Source organism: Balaenoptera musculus, chromosome 19, assembly GCF_009873245.2.
Source record: "Balaenoptera musculus isolate JJ_BM4_2016_0621 chromosome 19, mBalMus1.pri.v3, whole genome shotgun sequence".
Taxonomy (NCBI): Eukaryota; Metazoa; Chordata; class Mammalia; order Artiodactyla; family Balaenopteridae; genus Balaenoptera; species Balaenoptera musculus.
Window position 1 is genome coordinate 13,507,572 of NC_045803.1, and position 13,883 is coordinate 13,521,454.

The 13,883-nt window shown below is 50.3% G+C and overlaps 1 protein-coding gene and 1 long non-coding RNA gene across 3 annotated transcripts; one reads left to right on the forward strand and one right to left on the reverse strand.

The window, feature by feature from the left end:
• The first annotated feature begins 19 nt into the window (after positions 1-19).
• LOC118885937 lies at positions 20-10,023 on the forward strand. Of its 2 annotated transcripts, none has more exons than XR_005017587.1 (3): positions 20-83; positions 2,616-2,810; positions 9,142-10,023. It is a non-coding gene; the product is annotated as an uncharacterized LOC118885937 (long non-coding RNA). The 2 variants fall into 2 exon arrangements; XR_005017588.1 differs by lacking the exon at positions 9,142-10,023 and adding an exon at positions 3,974-4,732.
• Positions 4,833-13,434, reverse strand: PSMC4 (proteasome 26S subunit, ATPase 4). Its single transcript, XM_036835132.1, has 11 exons — positions 13,322-13,434; positions 12,306-12,404; positions 11,996-12,182; positions 10,437-10,583; positions 10,246-10,355; positions 10,051-10,144; positions 6,351-6,518; positions 5,825-5,901; positions 5,512-5,680; positions 5,249-5,304; positions 4,833-5,076 (listed from the first exon to the last, which is right to left on the reverse strand). Exons 1-11 carry the CDS (start codon positions 13,355-13,357, stop codon positions 4,963-4,965), a joined length of 1,257 nt encoding a protein of 418 aa, XP_036691027.1. The 5' UTR covers positions 13,358-13,434; the 3' UTR covers positions 4,833-4,962.
• Positions 13,435-13,883: the final 449 nt, after the last annotated feature.

Here is a 13,883-nt window from a genome sequence, read left to right on the forward strand (position 1 = left end):
GCTGGGCTCTGAGTGCGCAGGCGCAGGCACGCTCAGGACCGGGCGACTTCAATCTCGGAGCCGGGGACCCGCGCCCTCGCGAGGTAAGCTGAGAGAGCTCACAGCGGGGACCTGTCCAGGCTGTGCGAGCCTCGACGGACCTCCAGAGTCTTGACCGCCGAGTACGTCCGTGGGTGCCGTCTTGAGGCCGAGCACGTGCGAGGCGGATTCTGTCAGATTCTTCCCTCGGGGTAGTCCCCTCGCGTGGTTCACAGGCGTGTGGCCCTTTGTACCCGGCCTCATGAGCGTGTGTCTGTGTGTGTGCACCTGTCTTCACGCGCGCGACGCCGTGAGGGTTGCGGGGCCGACCCCGCCTCTGGCTGAGGGTGAGCTGTGTTTCTGCGTGTGTGTAATTCTTTGGGTGCGAGACGGTGTGTGCCTGCAGCGGCACCTGACAGGAGGGAGGCCACAGAAAGTAGCCTGGAGCGTGATTCGTGACTGAGCAGTGAGGTGAGAGGCGCGGTGGGAGACCGGCTGTGCTGGACTGTGGGTGATGTGTGTGTGATGGGGTGGGTGTGCGGGTCGCTGTGTGACCGGGGTGGTTGAGTGGCGAGTGCAGCGAGGCTGTGTGAATCTGAGGATCTGCGTGTAGAACGTCACGGGTGCCAGTGGCCTCGCGACTGGGTGTGTGTGATCGTGTGCAGCCACAGGCCTATTATAAAAAGAATATGGTGCCTCCTCTTGCAGCATCAGCTGTATTTCAAGATTTGGACCGAAGATTTGTAATGTATCTGTCAAACAATTTTGTATAGAATCAAATGAATTTTCTCCTAGAGAAAAATGTAAATCATAGTAATTTTTTTTAACTATGAAGGAACTCTTTCCAGTCTTCTGTGCTGTTAGGGGTCTCATGGCAGATACATTTGAGAATCTTGGGCTGAGGGAATAGCTTTATGCTTGGAAAGGCAGCGTGCCATAGTGTAGTGAGCCCGCAATTAGTCAGATGCTAACACATTTTGCTCTTCCTCTTCCCTTCCCTTCCTGAGCAATTCAGTCCTAAAGCCATCAGATGGGCTTAGAGCAGGGTCTTTGCGCCTGAGCAGGATGAGGAGGGTGTGCCTGCAGCTGGTGGCTTGGTGGAGGGTGACAGGGCTTACTAGGGAGCGTTCCAGGTGGCGGAATGGTCCAGCATGGGAATGTCAACCTGAGCAGGATAAGGAGGGCGTCCACACAGGAGGAATGCCCTGTACGGGATTTCAGAGCCTGAGCAGGGTGAAAAGGGCATGTGGGTATGGGTACTGCCCAGCATTGGGTGTCGGAGCCCAAACTGGGGTGTTGGAGACATTCATGTCGGTTGGATAGGAGGTGGTGAGGCTCAGAACCCAAGTAGGGTGAGGAGAGCATCTGTATGGGGAAGGGCGCAACAGGGTGATAGGAGTTTGTTACATACAGTGGCAGGCGGGGGTGGAAGTGGGGTTCTGATCAAGTTAAATAAATATATTATTGGATTGGCCAAAAATTCCGTTCGGGTTTCTCAGGAAGCTATTACGAACGAACTTTTTGGCCAACCCAATAAGTGCATTGGGAGGAGCCAAGCTTCTCCCTGTCAGCGGGGAACCTCAGATATGGAAAAGGAGAGAACTAGAATGAACCTTGTGATGGCAGGTTGAAACTAGATGCAATGGTATGAACTCACAATTATATATATGGATCGGTATAAAAATAAAAATAGGCAGGTGCTGAGCCACTGAGGTCACCAGGCTGACTTTTGGGGAGAAACTTGCACCCCCTTGCAGGACTCTGGGTTCAGCGTCTGCCTGGCCTGATGTGTCCCTGCTTCAGCAGGAGGAGTCACCATGCTGAGCGTTCCACTGGAGCCTCCTATCCTATGACGTAAGACAGTAAATACACCTTAAGATCCTGAAGAAGAAGCAAAATGTCCAAGTAATATTTTGGGATAATTTGTGAGGACAAGTAAAAAAAAATTATGCAGTCATTAGGACGTTGAGCACTGTCTTCTTCTGGCTCCTTCTGATGCTCCTTCGTCCTCCTCCTCTCCCTCTGAGACTGACATGGAAGACCACGTTTGAGTCATCTAGGTTGGCTGTGGTGTGATCTGTGCCATCATGACATGGCTTCTGGTCTGTGCAGACAGTGGTGACGTTTGTCACGTTGCTGCATTGGTACAGAGTCATTTTTGATCAACAGAGTCCTTTTTAACTACTTAGCAGTACATGCACGGTAGTCTCATCTGAGATATGCTTACTGATGCTGGGTGTACTCAAAGGAAATGTTACTAAAGAATACATGAAACCTGGGGAAATGATTGACGTTTGTCCAAACTGGCTGTATCAATCCGGGGTGCACTCCCCATTGCAGTAACTACAGACGTAGTCACAAAATGGATCATCTCTGCCTATGGGTAGCTGTGTAGGAATTTCCTTTTCAGTGGAAACCTACAGCCTGGTCCTTGGATGATGGTTACGCAAGTGTTTTATTTATAATAAGTTGTTACATTATACATTTATATTTTGGGCTCCTTTATGTGTATTATTTTTACAATTAAGACAATTAAAAACAAATACACAAAAAGGTTTACATATATTTAAGGGTTTTTTTCCCTCTTGTCTTTGCAGAGCAGAACAGAGAAAAGCGGTATGTGTTTCGCTTGGCAGGAGAACACTTGCTTTCAAGACTCCACTTCCAAAATGCACGAGTGTCTGGGCTGTTCAGCAAGCCGGCCTTAGTTTTTCCCTCTTAACGTGGCAGCATGTAATTGAGAACAAAAAAAAGCAGCCCCTGACATCCAGGAACTGGCCTGACACTTACAGGTAGGCCTCAGTGGTATTGAAAGCTGGCCTGGTGCTCACAGCTGGGCCTTTTATCCTGTTGCACATGAACAGTCTCACAGAACATCAACATTATGGTCACTCTGAGACCATAATAATGGTAGGCCATTTCATAATTTTGCCTAAGCACAGACAAGATTGCTGGGCAACCCACAAAATATACCAAATATCCCTTCTCCCAGCTAATGTGAGTGGCTACCACCTCTTACCAGTTATAGCTTTAGCCTCACACTGGTCTGCTGTCATTTCTTAGGTACATGGCTTTGTTCTTTTCCCAATCTCTTTGCCCTTTATCACTGATGTTTAGGATGTGTTTTGTCACTTCAGCAATTTCCTTCCTTTACCGTCCCTCCTCCAAGAGGACTTGTAAAATCCTTTTTTTCACGTGGTTTTGTCACTGTCGTTTTGTAAGTACGTATTTTAAAAGGTCAAATATATATAAAGTATATTAGAAACAAAAAGCATTCCCATGGCACCCTCACCCTGTATTTCCCTGTCTACTTCCAGGAGGCAAGGACTTCCCATCCTCATTTGTTTCTTTTGAAATTTACTTCCATATATCTAAGTTACACACTTTTGTAAACTCATCAGTTTTAGATATTAGCCGCTGCTGAATGTGAACGCTGAGGACTTTAGGTGTCTTAACAACCCACTTTCCTGTTTCTCTCATGCTGCTTGGTTTCCTCAGAAGGAATCCTTCAATTGCCTGCCCAGGGATCTCACTTAATCTCAATCTCGTCTTCTGCACGGCCTGCTCTCATCCTTGCTCCAGGCACACCAGCCCAGAGACTGCTGGTCCAGCCTTTCCAGAGTAAATCTGAGGTCTTCAGCCAGGCTGGGGAAGGGCCACAGGGCCTGGAGTGACAACAGCTCATTTGTTTCCTGCATCATCAGTGTATCAGTTCTGGTTTTTATACAGCCTTTCAGGTAGTCCTCCTGTTTCCAGGCCTCACCTTCAGAACCTGGCACCTCTGGTTTCTGAAAGGGGAAAATGACTGTTTCTGGGCTTCCCTTGAGTTCAGGTTCAAGCTTCCTCAGGTCTGCTACATCAATGAGCAGGTATCTGCCTCTTTCCAAAATTGTGTTGCTGCCATCTCCTCTCTCTTCCTGTGTCCATGTGAATTTATACCTTACTTTTGTCTTAGTGAGGTGCCAGAAGAGAGGAAGAATTAACTTCTCTGCTCAACATGCCATGCTTATCTAGCAGAATCACCCCCGTCTCTTCAAGAACCTGTGATTCCTCAACTATTTTTCCTTATACCTTCTTCCCATCTCACTCCCAAATATATAGTGACATTCATACTTTCGTTCAAGGAACATGAACTGAATGTCTACCACGTGTGGGTGCTGGGACTTGAATTGTGATCAAGCCACAATCCCTGACGACTCTACAAGAGGCGCCAGTCTGGAGGAGGCAAGCACTTGGAGATGTAAGGAGTGCAAAGCACAGCATGTGCACGACGCCAGGGCAGTGTAGGGGAAGGGTGACTTCCCTTCTTGGGGCATCAGAGAAGACTCCCCAGAGGGAGAGGTGTTTAAACAGATTTCAAGAGAAAGTCAGAATTGGTCCTACCAAACGCATCTGTGCCCCAACAAGATGGCATGAAGAGCCAGAGACATTCACAGAACCCAGGCATCCAACCTCCCCCCTGGCCCCTCATCCCTGCTCTGGGGGACTCTAATGGGTGGTCTCTGTGTCCTTGATACTCCCCCTGAGTGTGAAGAAGGCAGGAATTGCCCGAGACTCGAATGGTCTACCACCTGTAGGAAATGTGGGTGGGAAGATGGATAGAGACTTTATTTTCTGGCCAGGGGCTGCAGTCTGCTCATTTTCCATCCTTTTCCCCAAACTTCTGGTCATTTAGTTTGAATTCTTTACTTCTCTCTCAAGCTGTAACCCAGACCATGTACCTCAACTGCTCATACGTCAGGAGAGCAGGAGAGGTACAGAGGATCCTATTCAAGGCCCAGCTTCTCCAAAGGAGTTACACTTGTAAGAAGAAATTAAACAGATTTGATCTTGTTAGTTTATTGAATAAATCAATCCTGGGTAAAGAAAAAACAGAACTAGCTTTGGGGACAGAGGTTGGGGAAGTGAGAGAATCCCCCAGCCCCTGTGGTGTGGGTAGAGGGGTCACTTGTAAAACTCATGCTCCTGTTCGTCCTTCTTGATGACTGTCTTGTACGCTTTCTCAAAGTCCTTGGCCAGAACAATGTAGCGGTTCTCTCGGACAGCCAACATGCCGCTCTGTTGAGGGATGAGAGTTAAAATCTACTCCCTGCACTCCCCGCCCCTAGTGATGGTGCAGGAAGAGACAGACGCAGCCTAAGACCCAGGGAGGCAATGATGGACAGGACTGCGGCAGAGTGGAGGGTCTTCACACACCCCCTGCCCAATCTAGAGAGAAACCATCACTCACCTCCTGACAGATGGAGTTGATATCAGCTCCTGAAATCTTATCTGGTCGGGCCACATCTATGGCAGGTGAGTTAAGGAAACCATTCCATGCATGACTGGGTAAATGCCTGGAGCTAGAAGTCGTTCTTGGGCTGTCTTTGTCACCATCCCCCTCCCCAGACCTTGGTCTCCCACCTGCACAATCTGGGTGGTGGTGATGGCAGGGGTGGAGATCTAATCCCCATTCTCAACGGTGACCCTCCCCTCGCTTCTAGAGCAGGATACAATCTTCCAAGTCAACCTCCTCAGAGAGGTTCATCTTGCTGGTGATAGTGGAGAAAATCAATCTCTTCTGGCGGCGGTCAGGGAGTGGAAATTCAATTTTACGGTCAAGGCGTCCCGGCCGCAGCAGAGCAGGATCCAGGGTGTCTGCTCTGTTTGTGGCCATGATGACCTAGCATTGGGGACAGGCCAGCTCAGACCTCTGTCCCCACTATACTCTCCATCCTGTCGCAATACCTATCTCCTCACATGCCAGCCTCCATCCTTCCCTGATTCCCACAACCACACCTCCCCTTGCCCATCCTGAACCCCAAACCTTGACATTGACGTTCTGGTCGAATCCATCCATTTGATTCAGTAGCTCCAGCAGGATTCTCTGAACCTCCCTGTCAGCTGGATAGTATATAACACGGTCAGTCCAGGGCATGCCGCATGACAAGCCTGCCCAAGACCCCAGGCCCTGGGACTTCCCTGGTGGCGCAGTGGTTAATAATCCGCCTGCCAGTGCAGAGGACACGGGTTCAAGCCCCGGTCCAGGAAGATCCCACGTGCCGCGGAGCAACTAAGCCCGTGCGCCACAACTGAGCCTGCGCTCTAAGGCCTGTGAGTCACAACTACTGAGCCCACACGCTGCAACTACTGAAGCCTGTGCGCCTACAACCAGTGCTCTGCAGCAAGAGAAGCCTCTGCAATGAGAAGCCTGGGCACCGCAACGAGGAGTAGCCCCTGCTCGCCGCAGCTAGAGAAAGCCCACACGCAGCAACGAAGACCCAATGCAGCCAAAAAAATAAATTCATTTAAAAAAAAAAAAAGACCCCAGGCCCTGTTTGGGCATCACTCACCCCCTGTCTGGGCATCGAATCTCTTGGTTGCAATGGCATCAATCTCATCTATGAAGATGATGGCAGGTGCGTTCTCCTTGGCCAGGCGGAACACATCCCGGACCATGCGAGGGCCCTCACCCAGGTACTTCTGTACAAATTCTGAGCCCACAACTCGGATGAATGCAGCTGATGGCAGGATGACAGGGGTTAGATGAGAATGGGACACCTGTAGGGCCCCATAATACTTTAACTGAAACTGAGAATTCCTTGAGGACATCTCTTTCTTTGGATACCCACTCCAAGTAGCCAGGTCATTCTCTCATGACCTGGGCTGGGTCCCAGATCCAGCCAGGAGGACCAGCTTGTACCCCACAGAGACCCAGCAGCCCAAATCATGAATCCTGCCTCCAGATGTGCCAATTTTTGGCCCAACATTTAAAAATCAGGGTATTAAAAAAAAATGTGTCTGTGCTTCAACATACCGACAAAGTAGAGCTAGAGACATTCATGGAATCCAACATACCAAAAAATGTGAATTTCCGGAGTGCTTGAAAAATCAGTAAGAAAACAGGTTTTCCATACACAGGCATCATGCTGCCTCACCAAGAGCTCAAAGGACCCACTTTTGAATATCATGCAAGAGTCAGGAACCAGGAATACGTATTCTGACGTAATCAACAAGTGGCAATGGGGTTAAAGACAGGTTTGCTCTGGGCTTGCCACTCCTTTCCATCTTTTCTTAGAGTTGAACTTGTTAGTGACTGGATGTGGCTTTGTGTTGCACGGAGCAACCTCCAGGACACTCCTTCCAGCCACCACAGAGAAAGGAGACACAAAGTCCATTATGTAGATCTGGTCATAAACTAGGAGTTGTGCAAGTTGCAGCCCTGTCCCTCTCTAATGTGGTGGCCACTGGCCGCAGGTGGCTACTGAGCAACCGAAATGTGGCTGGTCCAAAATGAGATGTGCCGTAAATGTGAAATACACACCAGACTTCAAAAGACAGTACAGAAAAAGTAAAATATCTCAATAAACGTCCATCAACAAGTGAATAGATAAAGTGTGCTATATACATACGATAGAATATTATTTGGAATATTATTTGGCCTTCAAAAGGAAGTAAATTCTGGCACATGTTGCAACATGGGTAAAGCCCCAAAGCCATCATGCTAAGGGAGATAAGCCAGTCACAAAAAGACAAATACTGTACGATTCACCATGTATATGAGGTGCCCAGAATAGGCAAATTCATAGAGACTGAAAGTAGAATGGAGGTTACCAGGGGCTGCGGGGAGGGAGAAATAGGGAATGATTGTTTAATGGGTATGGAGTTACAGTTTGGATGATGAACAAGTCTCAGAAGTGGTGATGGCTGTACAACACTGTGAATCCACTTAATGCCACTTATAAACTGTATATTTATATAGTGGTTAAAATGGTAAATTTTATGCTATATATATTTTACTACAATAAAAAATTATAGAAAAAACTCAAGTTTTATATCTGCTGCATGTTAAAATAATAATATTTTTGAGTATACTGGTTAAATAAAAAAACATATTTTAGACGAAGTTCACCTACTTCTTTTAACTTGTTTAAAAAATGAGTACTTAAAAATTTAAATTATATATGTAGTTTCATTATACAGTTGACCCTTGAACAACACAGGGTTTAGGGGTGCTGACCCTCTGTGCATAAAATCTGTGTATAACTTTATAGCTGGCCCTCCAGAGCTGCAGTTCTGCCTCTGCGGATTCATCCAACCATGCATCATGTGAAAAAAATCTGGGTATAAGTGGACCCTCGAAGTTCAAGCTTCTGTTGTTCGAGGGGCAACTGTATTTCTATTGAACCCTGCCTGTCTAAAACCACCCTGATCTCAGGACAACAGTCGAAATCTCTTAGGTTAGCACTAAGACTATTTATATTCACGCCCATTCTGATACCTGGACCTGCACAGCCCCTCCTTCAGCCAGCCATTCAACAGTTATTTTCTGAGCACCTACCACAATTCAGCTACTGGGCGGGCACTGGAAACACAAAAAAGGACAAATGCACAAGTTCCCTGCCCTCGTGGAGTTTAGTCACGGTCTACTCACCACTACTCACGACTCCCTAAATGAGTTCTTTCCCAACCCCTGGCCTTCGCAAATGCTATTCCTTCTCCCAGCTGTGTGCCTGACAGGCTCCTCACACCTCTCTTCTGGGGACCACTACCTAAGAGCCTACGCAGAATGGATTGACAACCCTCCTTTAGGGCTATCCCACCACCTTCCTTGCTTCCTTGGAGCATTTGCTACTCTGCAGACCGTTCCCACCGAAGCTCACCTCCAACCATAACCCCCTTGCTCACTTGGCTGCAACTACTGGGGCCTCCTCACTGTTCCTAGAACCCTAAGCACACACCTGTCTCAAGGCCTTTGCACCCGAGTCCCTCAGCCTGACACACTCCCTCCCCCAGACGTCGACATGACTCACTCCCTCAAGGCTTCTTCTAGGTCTTTATGTAAATGTCACCTCGGAAAAGTCTTCCCTGACCACCGCCAGTCCCGGCACATAAAGCTGCAGCCCGTTATTCCCCATCCCCTGCCCCTTAGTTGTTTTCTTCAGGCATTAGCACCGCATGACATATAATCTCCTCATTCATCCGTTAGTGCTTCCTCAACTAAGACATCACCTTTACGAGGAAGGGAGACTTTGTTCTGTTCACTGCCGTGTCTTCCGCACCTAGAACACAGCTTGGTACATATTAGGTGCTCAATAAATATTAACTGACTGAGTTCTAAGTGTTTATTTTCCTTTTTTTCAGCCACACTGGGAGACTCTCCAATGCAGGGGACAGGTCTGACTCATCCCTATATCCCAGCACCTGGGAGAGCAGAAGTTCAATGAATGATGATGACAATGGCTAACATTTACTGTCCACTTACTACATGCCAGGTATGGTTTTAGAAGCTTTATATTGATTTAATCCTCTGAATAATCCAGAAAATTAAGAAATAGAGGCACAGAAAGGCTAACTTGCCAAGTAGTTACATAAACTAACTTACGTAAGTAGTACTAACTTATATAAGTAGTTGTAGGGGGGCCAGATTTCAAACACAGGCAGTCTGGCCCAGAAAACACGCTGCTTACCCACTGCCCTCTACTGCTGCCTGGCTTAGATATATTAAGATTTTAAGATGAGCTGAGTCCTGTCCTTAGGCTTTACAAACAGTAATACAGTGACTTCCAGACATTTTTGTTTAGAACCTACAAGAAGAAATACATCTGTAAACAACCACAGCACACCTGTGTACAATGTCTGTGTGTGTTCACAAACAATACGAGTTCTTACTATGTGGGGTGGACTCCAACGTTTTCTGTTCTGTTTCATTTTTTAAAATGCTGGTTGCAACCCATGAATTTGAATTCATAATTACTAATGGGTCATTAGTAATGACCCATTAGTAAGAAAAACATGGCATTATTTCATTAATTCCCCACAATCATGCTGTGAAATGAGTGTTCTATTAGATGAGGAAGTTGAGGCACGAGAGTAAAGTCACCTCCCCAGGACGGCACAGCCACTCAGTAAGACGCACACTGGGTCTTTGACCCTAGTGCCCATGTCCTTAATCGCTGTGCCACGCTACTTCCTGGGGAGGATGAGAGAGCTGAGGGCAAGGTTGGAAGAGCCCAGAAGGTCAGAGCTCGGGGGAGGGGCCAAGCGGCTCACCTGTCGTGTGATGAGCCACAGCCTTTGCCAACATGGTCTTCCCGCAGCCGGGCGGGCCATACATGAGGACGCCTCGGGGAGGGTCGATGCCGATCTGAAGCACAGAGGCGGAGAAGAGCGTGAGCCGGGGCGTCCCTCACCAGCCGGAGACATGGGTGGCGGCCTCTCCCTTCCCTGCCAGCTCCAGCTCCTCACCTGCTTGTAGAGCTCAAAGTGCGTTAGGGGGAGCTCCACGGCCTCCCGCACCTCCTGCTTCTGGATGTCCATGCCCCCGATGTCCGCGTACATCACGTCTGGCTTCTGATCTGGTGGGAGAGCAGAGCTGGGGCTCCCAGCCGGGCCCGCAGGGTCCCCTCAGGCCTCCCTGGCCCTGGGCGCCCCCTCACCTGAGGTGAGCATCATGATGCTGCTGTCGGCCTCAGGAGGCAGCACGTCCACCAGGGCGTTGCTGTGCTTGTGGAGGGCCACCGAGGCGTTGGGCTTGAGCAGCTCCCGGTCGATGGTGCTCAGGATGCGCACATAGTAGTTGGAGCCTTTGGGAAGAGGACAAGAAGGGAGAGGGGAAAGTGAGAAGTGCCAGAACCTCAAAACTGCCGACCTCACAGCTGGACCTCCAGGCCGACAGCATCTCACTCAGACCCCAGATGGCCCTCCTGGCTTCTAGTCTTGCCTCCTCCAGTCCACTCCCCGCATCCACACTCACAACTTCCCTGTCTGTCCCTGACCCCTGAGCTCCAGCCCCAGGTGACCAGCAGCCTCCTGGAATGCCTGCCCGTGGGCATCCCCACGGCACGTCTCACTCACCATGTCTCAGCGTGTTCTCAGTATCTTCCCCCCATTTGTGCTGCTCCTCCTGGGTCTCTGTCTCAGGGAGGCCCATGGTGCCGAGTCACCAGCGAGAGCCCTAAGCCTCATTCTGGACTTTCCTCCGCTTCCCTCCACAGCCCGTCAGTCACCATGGCGGTCCACCAGCCTCCTAAAATGTCTCTCTGACTAATCCCTTCCCTCCTGCCCAGGGACCCTGCCCTGATTCAGCACCATCCTCTCCCATCTAGGTCTCTGCAGCAGACTCCTCCTTGCTCGCCCAGCCTCCAGTCTCACGTCCCCAGTCCACCTTCTACATTTATGGTAGTGACACGCACATCTCTTTCTGGCCTCAGTCTCTCTCCTGACCTTCAGACCTGGCTGTCCAGTGACCTCCCAGACACTTCCCTGTGATGTCCTAGACTGCCCTCACTGTCTCCCTGCAAACCTGCTTTTCTGCCCATGTCGCCATCTCAGGGATAGCCACTGTCCCCCTAAGTCCTAAAGATCAAAGACAGGCCTCATTTTGGATACCTCCCTCCCTTCACTACCTCACTGCCAGCCCGTCAGTCCAATTCCAGGCCCAGTCACACACCTTTCCCCGCAAGCTTTATAAGAATATGGCTTGGTCCAGAGGAGCAGAGGCCAGAAGCAGGAAAAGACAGATAAGATGCAGAGACAACGCCCATCATGAAGGCAGAGCCTAGACCCACGTTAATAACGGCAGCTCCCGTATACTGGGTCCTTACCAGAGCCCAATCTCTTAACACTTCACCTGTGCTTTCAAATTGCAGGTCCCAACCCAGCAGTAGTTGTGAAATCATTTGAGAGTCATGACCAGAACGTTGTTTAAAACAAAACAGACTAGAACAAAATGGGAAACTAGTTAGAGTATGTCACACATAGTGTGGCTAACTATCGTTTGGTCAGACTTTTACTATATGAGTTATACACACACACGTAGAGAAAGAAAGAGAGAGAGAGAACGTAAAATATATTTCCACTTTTGCATCAGACTCAAAATACTCTGAAAAACACCATTACACTGTCTTGCCTCGTTTGCCGTTGTAAGTTCCTGGCACGTGGCAGGAAACAGTTAACAGCTGTTGAATGAACAGATGAGTAAACAACCCCCACGCACCTGTTGTGGAGCCCACGATGGCTGTATTCTGATCCACAGCCTCCAGAAACTGCCCAATAACCAGTGGGATGCTCTGAATTCGCTTCACCTCCTCCTGGGCGTGGAGGAATTCCTTCTTCAGGTTCTTTTGCTCATCCTTGATGTACTCCTCCTGCACCTCCAGGAACTCCAGCTCTTGCTGCAGCTTCTGTGAGCAGAGAGGGAAGAGGTAGGGATGGCTCCAGGCCTTGCTGAGCCAAGGAGCAGTGGAAGGTGGGGGAAGTATGGGATGCTGGGCCCTGTGCAGGGTCCGGATTGGGTTTGAATGTACCTTGTAGCGGCTGTACAGGTCCTCCAGGTCCTCAGGCTCAGGCCCCAGGAAGGACAGGCCAGTCTGGGGCCGTGACACAGACAGGGCTGGGATCTCATCCTAGACCATGGAGGGAAACTCAGGTTGGAAGAAGAAGGTCCCCTTATGAAAGAATCTAGAGCCCCCCTCCCACTTCACCATGAAGCCACTTGGCCCCTAATAGGCTCCTGACATCATTCAGCTCCCTAAATAGATCCTGGACACCTCTCAGTCCCCTAAACAGGTTCCTGAAGTCACCCAACTCCTCACAGGCCCCTCGGTCAAACAGCCTTCCAAACAGATCTTCTGGTATCATATGCCACTTGTAACATGTCTGCAATGTCACCCAACTCCCATCTAGGGCCTACGTGTCTGATCAACTCCTTACCAGACCCCAATGCCCTCCAGCCCCCCACAACAGGTTCCTAATATCACATGGCTCTCTCAGTTGACTGTTAAAGTCACCATGCCTTCATACAGTCCGGGCATTAGTCAGTTACCTCCCGAAGACCCCTCATGTCACAGAACTCCAACTCACACTAGGCCCTTATGTCATCCAGCTCCCAGGTAGTCCCCAAACATCACTCGGCCAGACCACATACATTACTCGGCCCTCCGACACCAGCTAAGCCCCGAATGTCAGTCAGCTCCCCAGCCCAGCCTCAGATATCATTCGGCCCCACGGCCGAATCCCATACATCACTCACTACTGACCCATCCCCAGTGCCGCCGGGTCACCGATGTCACAGCATTCCCAGCTAAACCTCGAAATCATTCAGTCCCAAAGAACCTCTAACGTCACTCGTTTCCCCAGCCCAGCTTTCCGAGCCCTACTGCCCTCCCAACATCACTCAGCCACAGCCCAGGCCTCGGGACGGCACGAAGCTCTCCACTGAGACCTCCGAAAACACTCAGACCCAGGCCTGGATCCCCGAAGTCGCTCAACATCCCACTGAGGTCGGCTTCGCCCTCTCCCCGCGAGCCAGGCCCCACCGGACCTGAGCTTTCTCCACCAGGATACCTATCTCCTCCATAGCGACCAAGCCGGCCTCTGTGCGGCCCGGCCTAAGCCAGTCACCGCTTCCGCTGACGCCACCGGAAAGCCAGGGCCTGGATGGATTCTGGGAAATGTAGTTTAAGACACCAAGGAGAGACGGCCGGATAGGCCGGATAGGTGAAGGGCAGGGCGACCTCATCCTGAGCTCCTCCCCCAAGGTATGCTCATGCGCACTCCGTACCGCGCGAGCGCGCGGGCGGGCCCGGGGCGGTGCGCGTGTGCAATAGCGCGCCTTGGCGCGGTCTCGCATGGCGTTCTCGCGCGCGGGTTTTCTCGCCGGCAGGCGGCGCTGCCCTCGTTGCTCTTTGACCTGAGGAGTTTCCCAGAGATCTGTCAGAATCTGACGGCAAAGTGCTGTTTATTCTTTAGTGGCGGGGCTGGAGCTGCCTTTGGCCGGGTTTCGCAGAGGGGCTCTTTTAGGGGTTTTCCAAGTAGGCTGCAGCCGAGGATTGCCCCCCGCGCGGGGGCGGGAAGACGGGGGCTGCCCCTGAGAATGACACTTC